At 40.5% G+C, this 19,725-nt stretch overlaps 2 protein-coding genes across 2 annotated transcripts; one reads left to right on the forward strand and one right to left on the reverse strand.

The window, feature by feature from the left end:
* Positions 1-12: 12 nt before the first annotated feature.
* Positions 13-9,172, reverse strand: galca (galactosylceramidase a). The gene is made up of 17 exons (XM_063001013.1): positions 9,035-9,172; positions 8,849-8,917; positions 8,335-8,398; positions 7,573-7,686; positions 6,185-6,324; positions 6,054-6,092; positions 4,856-4,983; positions 4,050-4,205; positions 3,843-3,967; positions 2,910-3,037; positions 2,712-2,801; positions 2,544-2,633; positions 1,744-1,888; positions 1,465-1,645; positions 1,107-1,267; positions 950-1,026; positions 13-381 (listed from the first exon to the last, which is right to left on the reverse strand). The coding sequence occupies exons 1-17, from the start codon at positions 9,170-9,172 to the stop codon at positions 238-240; spliced, it is 1,989 nt and encodes a 662-aa protein (XP_062857083.1). The 3' UTR covers positions 13-237.
* A 2,636-nt stretch (positions 9,173-11,808) lies between these two features.
* lgals8a (galectin 8a) lies at positions 11,809-19,504 on the forward strand. Its single transcript, XM_063001727.1, has 9 exons — positions 11,809-12,018; positions 12,857-12,945; positions 13,450-13,657; positions 14,032-14,151; positions 14,798-14,851; positions 14,959-14,985; positions 15,081-15,169; positions 15,700-15,865; positions 17,016-19,504. The coding sequence occupies exons 1-9, from the start codon at positions 11,980-11,982 to the stop codon at positions 17,163-17,165; spliced, it is 942 nt and encodes a 313-aa protein (XP_062857797.1). The 5' UTR covers positions 11,809-11,979; the 3' UTR covers positions 17,166-19,504.
* The last annotated feature ends 221 nt before the right edge of the window (positions 19,505-19,725 follow it).

Here is a 19,725-nt window from a genome sequence, read left to right on the forward strand (position 1 = left end):
TTTGTTAGTTTTTATTTACATATTTTCTACTGTCCCAACTTCTTTAGAACTCGGTTTGTACATTAGATTTCACAGTGATTTCACAGTTTAATTATAGTTCTTAAAAACTTCTGAAAATAGAAAAGCATTTCACTCTCAATTCAAGTAAAGAATCATATACACCATTTTTCCCTACACACTAATAAAATACGATAGTATTCAAGTTAAGATAATCTCAGTATTTAAATGCAATCGCAATCAGGCTGCGTTTATTATAAAATTATCAAACTGTGCATGTTCTAATGTAAACGTGCCGATTGCAGCCCAGCCGTTCTTGGGTTGAAGAACAACAGCGTTCTTCCACAGAGGATAACCATTCAGCATCCCGTTGGCAAAATTACCCTGTGGGAAAATGAAAATAATTTAATAATAATGTACAAAGATACCTGTAGAACTATTTACATATACACAAAATAAATCAAATACCTTTAAAGACATTTTAAATGCCACTTTAAGTGCAAACATTATAATTTAAATCCTATTATGATGGCACACAGTATACTGTAATAACTGGAATACACTACTTTGTCAAAAACATGCCCCCTCCATCACATGTACAGAAGCCAACCTCTTCTTTTCACCTGCACAAGGTGGTTCATATGGAGATCTGTATCATGCACTGAGAGTCACTCAATGATCTCCATTATCCCCCCTCTCTGCGCAGGCAGCAGAGAGTTATATGCATATGCAGTAGTTATGTGTAATCCCTCCGAAAGGCTCTGAAGAGATTCTGTATGGATGACTGGTCTCAGATCCCCTGCCATGTGTTTTCCAGTTTCATTAAGCATTAGAGGAGAACGCTCCAAGCTCTATCCTTAGCAAATATCAAAGTATGTCCATATACCTTTAGCCATATCAAGCCAAAATATTGCCAAGAGGCTTGTGAATATGAAGTATTTTTAAGCTTTACCTGTACTGTAAGAGTCAGGGTGTGCCATACACCCGGTCTTGTCCCCGACAATCCTTCAGCTAGAACTTTCTTCCCACCTTAAACCAGAAAATTGCAATCAATTAATTTCAGCTGTTAAGAAACATAAGGACACATTTCATTTAGAAAAATGACTCACATATATCATTGGTCACTTTGTATGTGCCATTTGCAAAAACCCAGTAAAAGACACCCAGGGCCTGTCGGACCTCTTCTCCTCCTTTGTCCACCCTGGCTGCTATAAAAACACCTCCGTTCTCAGACTCTATGTAGATGTCGGAGGACACTGTGAAGTTCTGCCTAAAGGATTGAAAGGCAACAAATCAAAATATGCAAACATGCTGATGAATACCATATTGAAACATATTTTATATATAGAGTTTTATATACAGAGTTATATACATGTTCAAACATAAGCACATGTGTTATTTGGGGTTAAATTAAACATATATTCCATTAAAACAAATATTTTTGTGCCAAATGTCTGATGAACCAACCAGCTGTAGTCTCCAATGATGCTGATGGTCTGGTCGGCGTCATAACCCCAGGATACAGGTTGCTGTGTGACCACCTGACGTAAGGTGTAGACATGCGGCCCTGGATCGGACAGGTTTGTGAAGTACTCGAACACTCCGGACTGATCAGCAAAATATGGCGCTTCTGAGAAGGGAGGGTTACCTGTAAAGAAAGAAAGAAAGCAGGTTAGGAATAGAGCAGAACAATATATCAGCATTGATATTGCATTTAAATAGTCATGTTACAAAAGCCAAACTTACGAACTTTGAAGTCATCTGAGTAATTCTTTGGGAATGGAGCGGATGCTGGAGGATCAGGGTGAAGACCCTTATTTCCACTGGTGACTGTCGTGATGGTGTAGACTTCATCGACATCCAGTTTCAAAGTGAAATATCCATTAGAAACCTGTTCAGACGAATAGCAACGTTTAAGATGCACTTTATGGCGAAAAATATGTGGACATCCCATTCCAAAACCATGTGCCTAAGTAAAGTGCTGGCCCCTGCTATGTAGATGTCACAGCTTACTTTATTCTGCAAAGGCTTTCCACAGCATTTTGAAGTGTGTCTGTAGGAATTTGTGTCCATAAGGTAAGAGCAAGGTCTTGGCAATGCTTGACAAAAAGGTCTGGCCCACAACTGATGTTCCGATTTCTTCCTTTCTGTCAATTTTATACACCCATTAGCAAAAAGTATGCTAATAATTAAGGGGCTTTCACATACACTACATGGTCAGAAGTATCTGGACTCCTGCCACACACATTGTGTGTATACAATTTACTATAAAAATTTATGTTTGTACCACATGGCTACAGTTTGGAAAAGGCCATTCCCTGTCCCTGCATGACTGCCTCTGTACACAAATTGAGGTCCATAAATGCATGGTTTGATAAGTCTGGTATGGAGGAACTTGGAGGCCTGCACAGAGCCCTAATCTCAATCCTATCATGGGGGGCCTCCGGATTAATGGTCTTGGAATAGGATGTTCAATAAGATAATAGTCTTATTGTATTTCTTGCCAAATAATGTATATTAACCATTTAGTCCGTTTTTATTTTCACCTTTATGGGATCACTATTTTTAAAGAGTACATCCTTCTTGGTCTGGAAATCCAGTTTTGAGTACCACACCTGAAGCTTAGTGATTGCAGCCTAAAAAACAAGGGCATTCGATTACATTTTCTACTTAACCAGTCGACATGTGCCAAACTAAAGTGATACTGCACCTACAAAAGAGCCTTTGAGCTGAAATGTTGCCGTCTGAGCAGAAACGTTGAAAGGCGGCAACGCAGGCCGAATGCACTGCGAGTGATTATGAGTCTGCAGAAAGAGGAAGGAAAAAAAACAGACCATTAACGTTTCTCACTGTGGCCCAGCTGTAACTCTGTGACTTCTCACAAGACTAGAAATAGAAAAAAAAACACTCACCATGGTTTCTATGATGACTGTGAGGTTCCCTTGTCCATCTGTTAATGCTACATAACTTCCTCCATGGCTGAGGTGTCCCACTGTCTGGAGATATGTCCAACCAGGCTGTGCAAACTGAGTCGTATGAGCTACAGCAAATACACAAGGCAGAGCCAATGACCAAAAGTATGTGGACATCTTGCTAATTAGTGGCTAGCACAGTAAACTCCTAAATTTGAATAAATGAAGTATCAATGATACAGTCAATTTTAATGTATTATTTTGGAAATATGAGCAGGCCAGTGGCGTGGCAGTTAATTATACTAGCCTACTGGTTGTGGGGTCCAGGGTTCGGATCGCCAGTATATAGTCTGGCGTCTATATACTGACATGATTGGCTATGTCTGTTGGTGGGCGAGGCTGTGCGATAAGACTGGCATCCTGTCTGGTGCATGTTACTGCATTGTGCCCATTCTGAGTAAACTGAACCCACCATGACACGGACCGGGATAAAGTGGTGAAATAATGCAACACAATGCTGCAACACGATGCTGGAGATGCAACATACACCTGAGGATGAACAAATTTTTATGAACTTTGGCACCGCTTAAATATCAGCAGTGCAAATGACCAGTCGGGCATCTACACAGACACGATTGGCTGTGTCTGAGGGTGAGGGTAAGGGAGTGGCCGAACAGCCTAAACACTGAGAGGTGCACTTGTCAGTGTGCTGATCCCAAGCCCAGACAAAATATGGAGGGTTGTGTCAGGAAGGGCATCTGACAAAAAAAAACTGTGCTAATTCAGGTATGTGGACCAGAATGATCTGCTGAGGCGACCCTTAAAGGAAAAATGCAATAATACAGAGAGTGTGTGTGGAGTGTCAATATTGTCTATATAAATAAATATAGATTTATTGATTATAGATTACCTATATAAGTAAATATAAATTACCAGTTATCCATACTGGGCTTTCCACCACGTAATGTCCACTCCATGGTTCCTCTGCAGTCATCAAGCCGTCTCCACCAAAAGACAGATCCTCATAATAACTTGCTATTAGATTCCATGAAATAGTCCTGATTCATTTAAAAAACATATTCAATGCAAGCATTACACATATAAGTATGAAAACGACAAATTAGAGTGAGCTTTACTCACGAGGTCATCCGGCCGTTGACATAGTTCTGGTTAAGTATACGAGCCCAGCATCCTGCACCGATGTCATTATTAAATGTGCTGTAATCCTCAGAGGACCAAAGCTTCTTCCCTGACATCAGGGCCTCCTTTACTGTCATGGTGCCAGGGTAGTGAACACTGGCAAAACAGTGATGCAGAGAATGTAAGTAAGGTCATCTGACCAACAGCTGTTGTAGTACTACAGTCCCAACCTCAATCCTATTGTACACTGTTGGTAAGTACTGGTGCATCGAATGAGAGCCAGACATTCCTGTCTAACATCTGTCTAACACCCCAAACTCCTGTGGAAAACCTTCCAAAAGAGTGGAAGCCCAATTTGGATCATTGTTTTACCACTTCTTTATCCTATTCAGGGATGCGGTGGGTCTTAATAACTGGGGAAAAGGCAGGAAACACTCCAGACAGGTCGCCAGTCTTTCACAGGGCACAGACACACACACAAATACTTGGGGCAATTTTAATAGGTCCAGTTGGCCAGACTGATATCTTTGGACTTTTGGGAGGAAACCGGAGCTCCTGGAGGAAACCCACATAGACACAGGGAGAACACATAAACTCCACACAAAAAGGACCCTGGTTACCCAGTCGAGGAATTGATCCCAAGCCCTTTTAGCTGAGGTGACAGCGCTACCCATTCAGAATAAGAAGTACAATAACATATTGACCGTCACACATTTTTAAGCAGACTACAGTATCAATCTACATTATTACCCAAAGTAAAACTTGTATAACACAAACACACTTTAAAAAGAATGGATCTTTCTTACCCAATCACTTCAACTGCATCATTGAGATATGGATCAACGAGCATGGCGTTTGAAATGTCCCAGTTACCATCCGCTGCGATAATGCCAATGTCTGTCAAACCAGCACTGTCTAAAGTGTCTCGCAGTACCTGAGTGATGATCACACACAAACACCTCACACGTTACACACTAACTTACAATAATATCAATCATCTTCAGGTGCTTTAACTATGCTAGTCCACTACTGCTGGGATTTAGGGTTCAAATCCTCAGCGCTGGATGTCTGAAGGGGTGGTCGAGGCCCTGCGATGGACTGGCAACCTGTCCGGGTTGTGTTACTGCTCTGCGCCCAGTAATACTAGGAAACCCAGACCAACTGTGACCCTGACTAGGATAAAGCTGTGATAAAAGCATGAAAATAAAACTATGTGGATCATTTTCTTTAGATTTTCATGAGCCCTAAAAACACCTTTTTGAGAACACCACTCTATTAGTGGTAATAGATTACCACTCTATTACTCTATTAGTGTACTATTAGTGGTACTCTATTACCACTCTATTAGTGGGGTCAGTGGTAGCCTAGTGGGTAGAGCTTTGGGCTATCAACCGGAAGATTGGCGGTTCAAATCCTGGCTCTGCTATGTAGCCACTGTTGGGTCCTTGAGCAAGGCCCTTAACCCTGTCTGCTCCAGGGGCGCCGTAAGTTGGCTGACCCTGCGCTCTGACCCCAGCTTCCAACACCAGCTGGGATATGCGAAGAAAGAATTTCATTGTACTGTACATCTGTATATGTATATATGACAAATAAAGGATATCTTTCTTTCTATTACTATACTCCCTATAAGCACAATGTAACTGTAGCACTGTTCTGGTACAAGTGTAGCAGGTGCAGCTGTGTTGGTGGGATTTTTAAACACCTTAGTGTCAATGCCGTAAGGACAATAGTGCTCAAAGCAAAAAATAAAAAGGCATATTTGCTATCAGATCCAAAACGTTTGGCACCATCTGAAATCTGTGGAAAACATAATCAGTGGTTTAGTAAGGTTGGCTCACCCCAACCTGCAAGAACTGCCTCATTTCACCTTGGCATCAATTCTAAACGTCTCTAAATGTAGGACTGGACACCATTCTTACAAAATCTTCCATAGTTGTGCCATTGATTTTGGATCTGTTTAACATGGTTTAACATATAATATTTCAGTATAGGAGATTATCTTACCCTGATGTACTTTGCATCAAATTCCCTTTCATTCCACACCTACAAAAATAATAATAAAAAATCTATTAATTAAAATAAGAATGTGGGTGAGTTTTGAACAAACAGTATAACACACTTTTTGAAAAACATACCCCAATGTAATCGATATCAAGGTTGTGATATTGCTTGGCTCCCATCACCCAAGACACGACATAGTTTGCTGTAATATTTGGAAACTTGTATGGCGAGTTGCTCCCTTGACCAATCCATCCAGGAAACGCCCACGGGAGACCTTTAACACACACATGAGGTCTAAGGTCAGATCAGATAAGACAGATACACAACACATGTATGGTTTTCCATCACAGAATCTTCTAGCCTTACTTAAACATTCTCATGAACAGGCTTCCAAAACCTTTGGATTAAAGTATTGCCAAAAGTATTTGGACACCCCATTTTTCAAAACATGGTAAACAGAGTGATCTGTATGTGATCTTTTCAGCTATAACAACAGCCACTCTTCTTAGAAGGCTTCCCACAAGATTTTCAGGTATGTCTGTGGAAATTTGTGCCCATTCAGTTAATAGAGTATTTGTATGGCTGGGCGCTGATGTTGGTAAAGAAAGCCTCAGTTGATGTTCCAGTTGATTCCAAAGCTGTTGAGTGAGGCTGAGGTCAGGGCTTGCTTTGTGCACTGAGGCAGTCATGTTGGAACTGGAAAGGGCCTTCCCTAAACTGTTGCTGCAAAGTTGGAACCATATCCTTTGCTTTATATAACTGATTTATTACACCAGTTAGCAAATGGTGTAGCTATAACTTGTAAACTCAAGAATTAGATGGGGTGTCCATATAGTGTATATCTTTTTCATTTTATCATAGTTTAATCTGATTAGGATTGTGCCTGAGCTTACATCAGCATTATCGCATGATATAATTTAATCTCAGGAGACAACATAAATCTACTAAATTTACTACTATTTACTAAATCAAACAGACACTGTAACAGTTTCTTTCCAAATGCCATCAAACTCATTAATAACAAAAACTGAACTACTGTTTACTGTTGTTTACATGCCACACTGCACTTTATACATGCTGTATAATACCGTAACTGCATCTTACCTTACTCAACTATTTATCTTACACTATTTTTATATATTCTGTACATATGCAAATTCTGCTGAACATGTAAAATTGTACATTGTCTACATAGTCTTGTCTGTATATTGTATTGTTGTAAATTGTAGAGAGCTAACAACAGCCGGAAACAAATTCCTTGTGTGTGTAAACATACTTGGCGAATAAAGCTGATTCTGATTCTGATTCTGATAATGTAAAAGTTCACTTATTATTACCCTACATTGGATGAGCGAGGTTCAAGGCAGTTCATAAAAGTCATCCGCCTGTTTAATGAACAACTAACGTCCTGTAGCTCTGATAAATCATGAATGAATGATAAAAATGCATTTCAGGCTTTCTAAAAAACTGCCCTTCAAAAGCACTGTGGACAAAGCATACGCCGCTGGATTCGTAACCCTACCAATGAGCGTGATGCTGGGGTTCCTCTTCTTGGCCTCTTTCATGAGCCACCACTCGTAGCCACGGAAGTCATTCTCATCCTGCTCATTGTGCATGTGTGATGGTTCGGTGCCATCTGTAACCAAAATGAAAGCGCGATAATAAAAAGATAAATAGATGCAAATAGTCAATATGTCTCACTATTTAGTTTTCTTCCAGGTAGTGAAATGACATTGATGAAACACACGTTTACTTTTTATTTATTTAACTTTGTCCTCAATGCACCAACGTGAACCACATGTGACTTTAACATTACCAACTCATGTGACAGTAAACTGATCTTATGACATTGGCAAATGACAATGAGTGTAAACTGGAAGGAGATACAGTACATGCACAGAGGGTAAATTAAAAAACAAAACAAAATAACAATTTTAAAGGTTAAAGCTTGTTTTCCCCCCAATTTATTTATGCATTAATGAACTTTGGCCGCCAATTACCCTGGGACCACTTTTGATATGCATTAACCACTGCATGCTGGAAACACTCCACAAGACGTTGCATTTAAAAGATGCTCTGGTTTGCTTCCAACACATCAATTTTGGGAAAAGACTGTTCACTTGCTGCCTAAATGATCCCGCCACTTGACAAATGCCATTGTAAAAATAATTAGTGTTTTTTAAAATCACCAGTCAGTGGTTTAATGTTGTGGCTAATTTGGTTTGTATAATCTGCTTAATTTGACACTGTGTGAACACATTTTGTCACAAACACTTCGTCTTACCTGTGGTTTGGGAATCACCGCCTATTTCCACTTTCAGAATTTGTAGTGAAGCTCCAAAGTTGGGCTGAAGGGAACAACATGATCAGATTAAATAAAAGAAGTGTTAATAAATCAAAGGCCTGTCGTAATTATTTTAACCACCTTGTTATGACTATGCTTGTAATCATTAATTACAAAAATATAAAAGTAGATATGATTTGAATCAACTAATTTTTCATATATACAGTACAATGTTTAAATATAATCCTGACTTATTTGTGTGTAATTCATCTTACAGTTACTGTATATAAAAGCAAAAATATATAAATAATCTATGATTCTGCTTGGCAGAGCTCACATAATACAACATTTATGTCGTGTGTTTAGGTCGTGGCTCAAGTATTACAAAACAAACCTCAGTAACATTAGTTTTATACAGTGAATCATGTTAATTAGACATTCTGACACAAAACATGAACTTGATTTGGTTTTTCTTGTGTAAAATGTATTGATGTATCTCTGAATGCACTAGTACCTTGAACAGGTAATCCAGGATCTGACTCCTGTACAGCTCTTTATAGTTGATGAGAAGTCTAGAAGTGGCCTAATAATACACAAATACAAGCGAACACTTCATTTACTCTTTATTGATCTGTGAAATGCTGTAATACAGAAAGTAAAAGTTGTGCTCATGAGGAGATCTACATCTTTAAACACTCACCCCTCCTCCACTTAAACCTCCTATACCATCAAACCTCCTGCCCAGCCCGATCCTGTCATCCAGAATATACATTTCACCCACGCATGATCTAATCCAGCATATCAGAAACAATCCGACTGATCTGTGTAGTGAATTCATTCTGATGTTCGGATCACAGAGCAGCACTGAAACTGTTTATCACACTGAGTGAACGCATCCCGCTCACTGTATTATGGCTTCAATACTTCCTGCTTCAGACACGTGACACGTTATGCACTTACTCACTTAACGTTTGCTTCGAAAGCAGCGTTCCTTTACCGTTCCTTCAATTTTATTCATCGCTTCATGGGTTCAGCGACCTTGAACAGAGGAAAGCCGTAATCACAATTAATAAATATTGGAGGGACACGTCCCCACCAATATTCTGATGCTCAAAATGTAAGAGCATAAAGAAATACACCGATTAGCCATAACATTGAAACCACCTCACTGTCCATTTTATCAGCTCCGCTTACCACATAGAAGCACTTTATAGTTCTACAATTACTGTCTGTAATCCATCTCTACATACTTTTTAAACCTGCTTTTACCCTGTTCTTCAATGGTCAGGACCCCCACAGTACCTCCACAGAGCAGGTATTATTTAGGTGGTGGATGATTCTCAGCACTGCAGTGACACTGACATGGTGGTGGTGTGTTAGTGTGTGTTGTGCTGGTATGAGTGGATCAAACACAGCAGTGCTGCTGGAGTTTTGAAATACCGTGTCCACTCACTGTCCACTCCTACCTAGTTGGTGCATCTTGTAGATGTAAAGTCAGAGACGATCGCTCATCTATTGCTGCTGTTTGAGTCGGTCATCTTCTAGACCTTCATCAGTGGTTACAGGACGCTGCCCACGGGGCGCTGTTGTCTGGATGTTTTTGGTTGGTGGACTATTCTCAGTCCAGCAGTGACAGTGAGGTGTTTAAAAACTCCAGCAGCGCTGCTGTGTCTGATCCACTCATACCAGCACAACGCACACTAACACACCACCACCATGTCAGTGTCACTGCAGTGCTGAGAATGATCCACCACCTAAATAATACCTGCTCTGTGGTGGTCCTGACCTTTGAAGAACAGGGTGAAAGGGGGCTAACAAAGCATGTAGAGAAACAGATGGACTACAGTCAGTAATTGTAGAACTACAAAGTGCTTCTATATGGTAAGTGGAGCTGATAAAATGGACAGTGAGTGTAGAAACAAGGAGGTGGTTTTTATGTTATGGCTGATCGGTGTATATTCCACTGAATATATCAACACCTGTCAGTGTTCCCATCAGTTGTTAAAATGGCAGGAAGGTTTTAGAATGACAGGAACACACCACCCCCTTCCCCCCATGCCTTGGGACTGAGCACCAAACTATAACAGATCACCCTGTGCATGTTATTTATTTATTTATTTATTTATTAGGATTTTAACATCATGTGTTATACGTACACTTTGGTTAAATTAATGACAGGGCAGGTAGTTAGTTACACAGGATTCATCAGTTCACAAGTTTAATGTCAAACACAGTCATGGACAATTTTGTATCAGTTCACCTCACTTGCACGTCTTTGTACTGTGGGAGGAAACCAGAGCACCCGGAGGAAACCCACACAGACACAGGGAGAACATGCAAACAAAGAAAGGACCTTCAAACCCAGGACCTTCTTGCTGTGAGGGGACAGTGCTACCCACTGAACCCCCTCCTGTATGTTGACCGGTTTAAAAAAGAACAAGTCTTTAGTGTAGCCCATAATATCATTATCATCTAAGGATAAAATCTAAATATTTTATTTTAAGACTAAGATACACTGTAGTGGACTGGGACCTGGTCCAGGGTGTTTTACTGGTTTATTCCCCGTGTGCTATACGACCCTGACCAGGATAAAACAGTTGGTGAAAATGAATGGGGTTGTTGTCTTAAAGTAAGAATTTCCCAATTGGATGTCCTTTCTATGTGGAGTTTGCATGTTCTTCCTGTGGCCTTGTGGGTTTCTGCCAGGTGCTCTGGTTTCCTCCCACAGTACAAAGACATGCAGTCAGACATTTACATTTTCAGACACTTTTATCCAAAGTGACTTACAGTAATGTGACAGTATATTGTCTGCAATTGAGGGTTAAGGGCCTTGCTCAGGGGACCAACAGTGACAACCTGGCAGTGGTGGGGGCTTGAACCAGCGATTCATATCCAGTACATTAACTGCCCTACAACAGACCAATGGAGCTACTAAAAATGCCCTGTGAATGTGCTTGTGTGTGTGTGTGTGTGTGTGCGCGCGCCCTGTGACGGACTGGTGACCTGTACAGGGTGTTTCCAGTCTTTTGCCAAATGAATTGGACCCACCGCGACACTGACCAGGATAAAGCGGGGGTCAAACAGACAATGAATGAATGAAATAATTAATTTTATATATATATATATATATATATATATATATATATATACTGTATATATACTGTACGCTCTGTGCTCCGATGCCACTGCGACACTGATCAAGATGAAGCAGTAAAAATTTATCAGCTGATCCCCTGATGGTCGCCAGTGACGTCACCAAATCTCCGTGTTTTTATTGGATACTTTACCGAAAGTGAAGACGCCTTGCCTGCCTCCTAAATGTCACCACTTTCCCTACTCCCTACACACTACTAAGGGAATCGTTTCAGCTTTTCATCATTTCTATACAATAAAAGTCCTCATGATTTAGTGCACTATATAGTGTATAATGTGGGGTTTGGGACGCGCAGCTTGCTCAGCGACAGGGAAGTGAAAGTGAGATTATGCGTGTTTACTCTCATATGGAGGTCTAGTGTGCGGTTTATAGGAGGTAGAAACTTTATTTTATAGGTAATTTAGGCATCACATGTGATTAAAGCTTGTGATTTGGGATTCAGCCAAAGATTTGACAACACTTTTTTCTGCTGGAACTGTTTGGACTTTGACATGTCGGTGAAAATTCCCAAACAAACTGTTCTCAACCCGGTGAGATTATTTTATTATATATATATATATATATATATATATATATGTTATACGTATATATATTATATATATATGGCAGTGGTGGGGGCTTGAACCGGCGACCTTTTGATTACTTTATAACTACTAAAAATGCCCTGTGTGTGTGCCCTGTGATGGACTGGCGACCTGTACTGGGTGTTTCCAGTCTTTTGCCAAATGAATTGGACCCACCGCGACACTGACCAGGAAAAAGCGGGGGTCAAACAGACAATGAATGAATAAAATAATTAATAATTGTATATAACAATTACCAATTTAACGAAATCGATTATGCATTTCCAATTGTATCAGTTTTTTTTAACACACCAGCTGATTTGGCGCTTTTGCATGTTCTCCCCTGTCATCGTGGATTTTCACTAGATACTCCGGTTTCTTCTCACGCCCCCAATCATGCAGAAAGGTTAAAAACACATCCTCATCTCATTTACCTTTTCATATTCAAACACTTCATATCTGCTCGGTGGGTAGCACTGTCGCCTGACAGCAAGAAGGTCCTGGGTTCGATTCCCATGTGGAGCGGGTGGTCCGGGTCCTTTCTGTGTGGAGTTTGCATGTTCTCCCCATCTCTGTGTGGGTTTCCTTCGGAAGCTCTGGTTTCCTCCCAGAGTCCAAAAATGTCCAAAGCAAGTGAGGTGAATTGGAGATACAGAATTGTCCATGACTGTGTTTGATATTGAACTTATGAACTGATAAATCTTGTGTAATGAGAAACTACCGCTTTTGTTATGAATGTAACTTTAACTTTAATTTAACTCCGTTAACCCTGTTTAACCATTTATCAACTTTGTGGTCTATTCAGACGATTCCTATGGGTGTAACCATCCTGGGTGGACTCCATCCAGGTGAGATGGTTCTTATTCAAGGCTCTGTTCCTGCGGATGCTGACAGGTGAGCCATGCACTGTGTGTTTTTATTACTTATTATATTATTGCAAAGCTACTTGCTGATATGAGCTTACATACTGTGTGTGGTAGTTTTGTCTCTGTACAGATTGGCTTTGTATAAGGTGACATGTTCCTCATCTTCACTTACGTTTGTTAGTGCTGGATTGTTTATATTTTGTATTACGCAGCCAGACAGAGAAAAAAGATATTTATTTGGCCTTTAGATTTGTTTAGACTAAATTAATGTGTACATTGCTGTGGAAAAAGTAATTGCTTCTTTTTTAATTTCTTCTTATTGCATATTTGTCGCAATAAATGCTTTCAGATTGTTAAAACATAAAGGAAACTTGAGTGAAAACACAACATCCTTTGTTCCCAAATCAAATAATGTTTTACAAAGTAATGTTTGATTATTTAAAATAATTCATTGTGGCAGTATGCAAATTCAATCAGAAATTTGCAAATGAGATTTTCACAATCCTAACATAGAGGTAAACATGTCTTGCAGGTTTCAGGTGGACTTCATGTGTGGCAGTAGCGTCAAACCCAGAGCGGATATTGCATTCCACTTTAACCCTCGCTTTACGAAGAACCAGATCGTGTGTAACACTTTGCAGCGTGAGTACTGGGGCAGAGAAGAGATCCACTATGTGATGCCACTCAGGAAGGGAGCTGGGTTCGAGATCATTGTGCTAGTAGAGAAGGACATGTACAAGGTGAGAAACAATGTAGTTCCAGAAATGTTGGCCTTGATACCAATACCAATGTAAATATTTGAATAGGTGTTACAAGCTGGGATCTTATTATTTTAAAGTTTAAGTTAAAAACATATGTATCTGCTTGATACATATGCTTTGGGCAAAAATTTCTTGACACGTAAAAGGAGCTAAGATGTACACCGTTATAAACAATAATCAATTTGGCATCCACTTAAGTCATTTTTGGCATCCTAGATTTACGTTTGTTTTGTTAAATTGTTTTTAGCAGTTTGTTTTAGCCCTTTATTTGTCTGCCAAAGAGGACATTTTTATCTCTAGTACTGTACTAAAATATGTAAAAACTGTTTGTGCTTGTTTGTCTTTACCTCTAGGTGGCCATAAATGGTGCCCATGTGCTGGAGTACAAGCACAGAATAGATTTGGCTAAAGTGGACACATTAACAGTATCTGGGAAAGTTCAGATCCAGGCAATTGGATTTATTCCAAGCACGGTAAGCATCTGGAATTATTAAAAATAAAAATTTTAATACATTGTGGATGCCAAAGCAATACGTGATAATGTAAACATACACATGATGTTTCCAGGGTTGCCACCTTTACAAAAAGCTGCTAGTGCAGGTGCCATACAGTAATATGGATCATACGAAAGTGTCTGTGTGGGTGTTCTCTGCCACCCCCCACCCTTACCCTTTTAAAAACGTACAGCAGGTGGATTGATTGCTCTAAATTGCCCAGAGCTTTGAGAAAGAACTGTGTTTTAATCCACAGGACGCTCCCCTGCCCCTGGCAGGTGAAAAGAAGCAATCGCCGGCTGTGCACATGTCCACTGGGAAGTGTAACAGCCTTGGGTCTCCTTAGTCGGGGGGTGGGGGTGACCACCGAGGCGGTAGCACCAGGAGAGATATAAACTCCAATTGGTCATGACTGGATTGGGTGAAAAGGGGGATAAAATCAAAAGAAAATAGAAAAATAAGGAAAATAGTGAAAGTATTGGTTTACAAATGTTGCATTTTGCTCTTAGAACAATTTAGTATTATACAGAAGGGGTGGCAGCCCTGGACTTCACTGTGTATGTTACAACACCTGCTGGAACTCAAATATTCATCAAGTCAGAATAATGGGAATCTTTATTTTCAGAGTCTTACAGAAGGTGAAGGGTCAGCAGTGAAGGGTTCAGGAGCACAGGCCAGTGTGAGTACACCTCCAGTCTGCTTACTCTTCTTCAGCCAGGGACAGTTTAAGTACTTTACACAGTGACTGTGCTTTACACTTTATCCATCTTTATTTCTTTTGTTTAGGCCATGCTGGAGGATTCGGGTGACCTGGTGAGTCAGTGACAACTGCTTGTTTATGTATATGTATCGTAAAATATATTCTATATATTAACTCTTTTTTTTATTGTGGTTTGCGTGTGTTTTAGTCTCTTCCTTTCAGGGGAAAGATGGTAAAAGGATTAAGTCTCGGACAGACCATCACAGTCAAGGGCCAGGTTGGCATCCACTCACACAGGTTTGAATAAATATTTTACATTTATGGCATTTAGCAGACGCTTTTATCAAATGGTAATCTGGCTGCAGAGGGGCTTAAACCAGAAACCTTCTGATTACTAGTCCAGTATCCTAATTATTAAGCTACCACTGCCTTATAGATCGTTCAAGCATTGTCATACAGTATTCTGCTGTAATGATAGTGGGCTTGTTTGGTAAAACAGAATAATTGGATGTTTGTGTTAAGGTGTCTTTTATAAAGCTTGGGTGGGTTACTGACCTAACCAGACATCCACACAGTCACTATTGGCTGTGTTTGAGGGAGGGAAGATGAGACTGATCTCCTGGACTGGGTCACTTGGAGCTTAGTGCAGCTCTCCATACACGACATGGCTCAGTGTGGGAATCCAACTGGCAGGCGAGAAGAAGCGGCTGCAGATCGAACATGTGTCGGATTAGTCGTGTGCAAACAGCAGCAGATTCTCAGTCAGGAATGAGAAATGACTAGACTGAGACATAAATCTAGATTGTGTCTTTTTTTTCTGCTTGTAGTTTCGGTGTAAACCTGCGTGTCGGAAACTCTGAGGACATCGCTCTGTCCCTAAACCCTCGTCTGAAAGTGGGAGTGTTCATTCGTAACTCGTACCTGTCAGACTGCTGGGGTCCGGAGGAGAACACCCTGCCCAGCTTTCCCTTTTCTCCTGGAGACTATTTTGAGGTATTGAATCCTTCCTCCTCGTCACATCACTAATACAGTACAGCAAGCAGGTTCTTCTTATCCAGATACATATTTTTAAAATCATTGTAGTAAATATTTAAATAAATAAGTGAACAAATGTAATCTATCTATCTATCTATCTATCTGTCTGTCTGTCTGTCTGTCTGTCTGTCTGTCTGTCTGTCTGTCTGTCTGTCTATCTATCTATCTATCTATCTATCTATCTATCTATCTATCTATCTATCTATCTATCTATCTATCTATCTATCTATTTTTCTGTCTATCCATCCATTTGTAAGGAGCCGAATGTGAAGAGAACTTATAGAGACAAATATTTAGGTTTTCTAAATGAAAATCACAAATCCCACATTAAAATTAGTAACAAATATAAAGACAAGCATGAATGGTGGTTGAGAACACAGTGCTGCAGCTTTTTTCTTTTTTCTGGTGACGCTGTACTATGGCTGGTAGTGAGATGCCACAAAACCACATGGGTTCAGAGTTACTGGGTTTGATCCTTGAATCCGGTCACTCTACATTCATACACTTCATTCAGACGCTTTTATCCAAAATGACTTGAGCATGTTATCTGAGCATTTTAGGGTTTAGGGCCTTGCTCAGGGGCTCAACAATGGCAGCACTGTCTATAAGGAGTTTTGCTTGTGTGGGTTTCCTCCAGGTACCCTGGATCTCCAAAAAAATGCCAAAGATCTCCAAAGATTAACTGGCTAGATTAACTTCTCTATAGGTGTAAATGTGTGTCGCCCTGTACTGGTTTGGTTCACTCTGTCCAGGGTGTAAAATTTTTTGCCTTGCATCCAGTGTTTCCAGGTAACCAGGATGAAATGATTAGTGAGAATAAATGAATGTGGCCAGTAACCAAGTGTCTGAAATGTGACCACAATTATGTTGACTATGTAATGAGTAACATTTTGTATCTGAAGCCAGTGCTGCTGGTAAAGAATGGTGGTGATGTGGGCGGATTTTTGGTTTAAGTAGTGAGCTCTCTCGCTGCAGGGCTTTACTGCTGGATGTACCAAAGCCGGTAGACCAGAGTAAAGAGAATTACAATCAATATGGGAGAATATTAAACCAGTGTTTTGGCTTAACTCTTTCTCTTGGCATAAGTCTTTCTCTTGATGTTCTCTAGATGATCATCATGTGTGAGGTGCAGCAGTTTAAAGTGGCCGTGAATGGCATTCATCAGCTGAACTACAAGCACCGGGTCCAGGACCTGAGCCGCATCAATGAGCTGGAGATCTTTGGAGACTTGCAGCTGCTGGAGGTTAAGATGTGGTAGCTTATGTGGTAGCCCAGTCCAGCATGTTGTCTGCCTAAACAGATCTGGTATCTAGACCCCGAGCTGGGGATCTGGAGCTAATCTGGCTGTTACTCTCCATTTGTGGTTATTTTATCTAATGAGCACACTAATCAATAATGGGGGGTCTAAAACTTTACCTGTCTGATTCTTTTGTTTGTTCTGCTGCTATAAGGCTAATGTAGCTAAGTAATATGGCTTTGTGCAGGCCATGATCCACACCAAACTCGTCAAATAAAAAAAACAGGAAAGGAAAATGCCTACGCCAGATTGTTTCTGCAAAATAAAAGATTAGATATTTTTATACCTGCTAGCAAAGGGTGAGGCTAAAACTTCTAAACATTTTAATTAGTAAGGGTGTCCATATACTTTTAGCCATGTAGTGTATCAGATAAACATCAGTGAATCCTGCTGAAGGCTCTTTTGGGTCGAGCTTAAAGAACCTAGATTTTAAAATGATTCAGGTCAAATATAACCTTCGTATTGCACTTTTGTCAGAAGGAGTTTATGAGACGAGAGCCAAGTTGGAAGTGAAAGACAGTAATGATGATATTCTATGTGATAAATGATGCTTATATATTTAATAATTATAATATTTCAGCATATAAATAATTGTATAACAGGGCTTGCTAATTTTTTTTATCTGCTTTGAGGAGAGATTTATGTGTGTCAGGATGTTCATGCTGATCAGGGATGACGTTTGATTCTATGCAAGATTTCATCAGTCTGCAGCCTGTCTATACAAACAATCGTTAGTTCAAGCAATTAAAGCCCAAATCGAAGACCTGCAACCTTGGAGCTCCTGCATAGAGTGTTAAAGGAACTCTATCTATTTCCTCGGCTGCTCCCGTTACGGCGTGATCCGCATTATTGATTTGGCACAGGTTTTACGCCGGATGCCCTTCCTGACACGACCCTCCCTATTTATCCGGGCTTGGGACCGGCACTACAGTGCACTGGTTTATGCATCCTAGCGGCCGGGTACCTATAGGACAATTCAGTGTCTCCAATTACATCCTGGCTGCATGTTTTTGGACTGTGGGAGGAAACCGGAGCACCCGGAGGAAACCCACACAGAAACGGGGAGAACATGCAAACTCCACACAGAAAGGACCCGGACCGCTCCACCTGGGGATCGAACCCAGGACCTTCTTGCTGTGAGGTGACAGTGCTACCCACTTAGCCACTGTGCCACCCAGAGTGTTGAAGGAACAATTTGGCATGTATTAACATATACTACACCGAGTAACATGTTATTTGTTAGCTGGGTGGCTCGGTGGGTATAACTGTCACCTCACAGCAAGAAGGTCCTGGGTTTGATTCCCAGGTAGAGCAGACTGGGTCCTTTCTGTATGGAGTTTACATGTTCTCCCCATGTCTGTGTGGGTTTCCTCCTACAGTACTACGATGTGTAAGTCAGGTGAATTGGAGATGCAAAATTGGTTGACTTTAACTGATGAATCATGGGTAACCTGTAACTACCTGTCCTCTCATTAATGGAACCAAAGTGTAAAACATCGCCTTAAAATCCTAATGAATATTTGTTTGCTATTTAAGCTCCCTGTTACCCTTCAGACATTGTTTAATTATTTCATTATGTCTGAGGTCAGTGGAAATGTTATTATATTTGTTGTGGTGTTCATAGTGGTATTGGAAAAGCATCTTTCAAGGTTTGAGACATGGTATGAAAGCATTGTTTTGCTTTTGTCTGTGTATAATCTGTATGTTTTCCTATATATAATATGTAATGTGACTAAAAGCTCTATAAAAATGCACAGGTTATACAGTTTCTGGTTTGCCTCCGTTGTGTTAACTTGGCTCTGTTCCCGACTAGCATGAATACATTTGGAAAAGCTTCTTTAGTTTTGGACACAGTAGGATTTATGCTCCGAGGTCAATTCGAAGGTCATTTCCAGTATAACACGGCTGCACGTCCTTCCTCGCTGCATCCATTAACTCCTCTTTGGTCCCCCTCCTGCCTGGCGGCTCCATCCTCAGAACATTTCTCCTCTTCTGCACACGCTCAAACCATCTCAATCTGGCCTCCATAACATCCTAGGAATAAACTCCTTCCTCGGCTCTCCCAGCGAGAGTCTCAGCATCTTCATCTCTGAGACCTCGAGCTTCCTGTCCAAGCTGTACACATAACAGACCTCAATACTGGCCAGTAAACTTTACCTGTAACTCTAGCAGGTACCCTTCTATCATAAATCACTCCTGCCTCTCTACACCACTCACTCCACCCTGCCTGCACTCACTTCTTTACCTCCACCACACCCTTATGTGCTTATATAGCATTATATATTATATACGATGGCACCATGGCATTATATATGATTGTATGATGGCACCATAAAGTACTGATGATATGTGTATTATTTTTTGGGCAAAATGGTTTGTATTTGTTTTTATTGGGCATGTTTGGGGACCAAAGTTAAATAATATTCGCTACGATGATAGTAAACAACCTGGGACCTATAAATCAATTTCAGAAAATGTGAATTCACACCTGCTGTCCAACTTAAACTGGAGCTTCAGTAAA

Source organism: Trichomycterus rosablanca, chromosome 9 (assembly GCF_030014385.1).
Source record: "Trichomycterus rosablanca isolate fTriRos1 chromosome 9, fTriRos1.hap1, whole genome shotgun sequence".
NCBI classification, from domain to species: domain Eukaryota; kingdom Metazoa; phylum Chordata; class Actinopteri; order Siluriformes; family Trichomycteridae; genus Trichomycterus; species Trichomycterus rosablanca.

Bases quoted from the DNA above. Each gene is read 5' to 3' on its own strand.
- galca (XM_063001013.1), bottom strand. From the start codon at position 9,172: ATGAATTCACTACACAGATCAGTCGGATTGTTTCTGATATGCTGGATT. The intron at 2,802-2,909 runs GTGAGTGTTTTT...CTCTTTCTGCAG, and splicing joins CAGTCATCATAGAAACCATG to ACTCATAATCACTCGCAGTG. The intron at 1,889-2,543 runs GTGAAAATAAAA...TCGTCTGAACAG, and splicing joins AAAATAGTGATCCCATAAAG to GTTTCTAATGGATATTTCAC.
- lgals8a (XM_063001727.1), top strand. From the start codon at position 11,980: ATGTCGGTGAAAATTCCCAAACAAACTGTTCTCAACCCG. The intron at 14,152-14,797 runs GTAAGCATCTGG...CTTTATTTTCAG, and splicing joins TTGGATTTATTCCAAGCACG to AGTCTTACAGAAGGTGAAGG. The intron at 14,852-14,958 runs GTGAGTACACCT...TCTTTTGTTTAG, and splicing joins GTTCAGGAGCACAGGCCAGT to GCCATGCTGGAGGATTCGGG.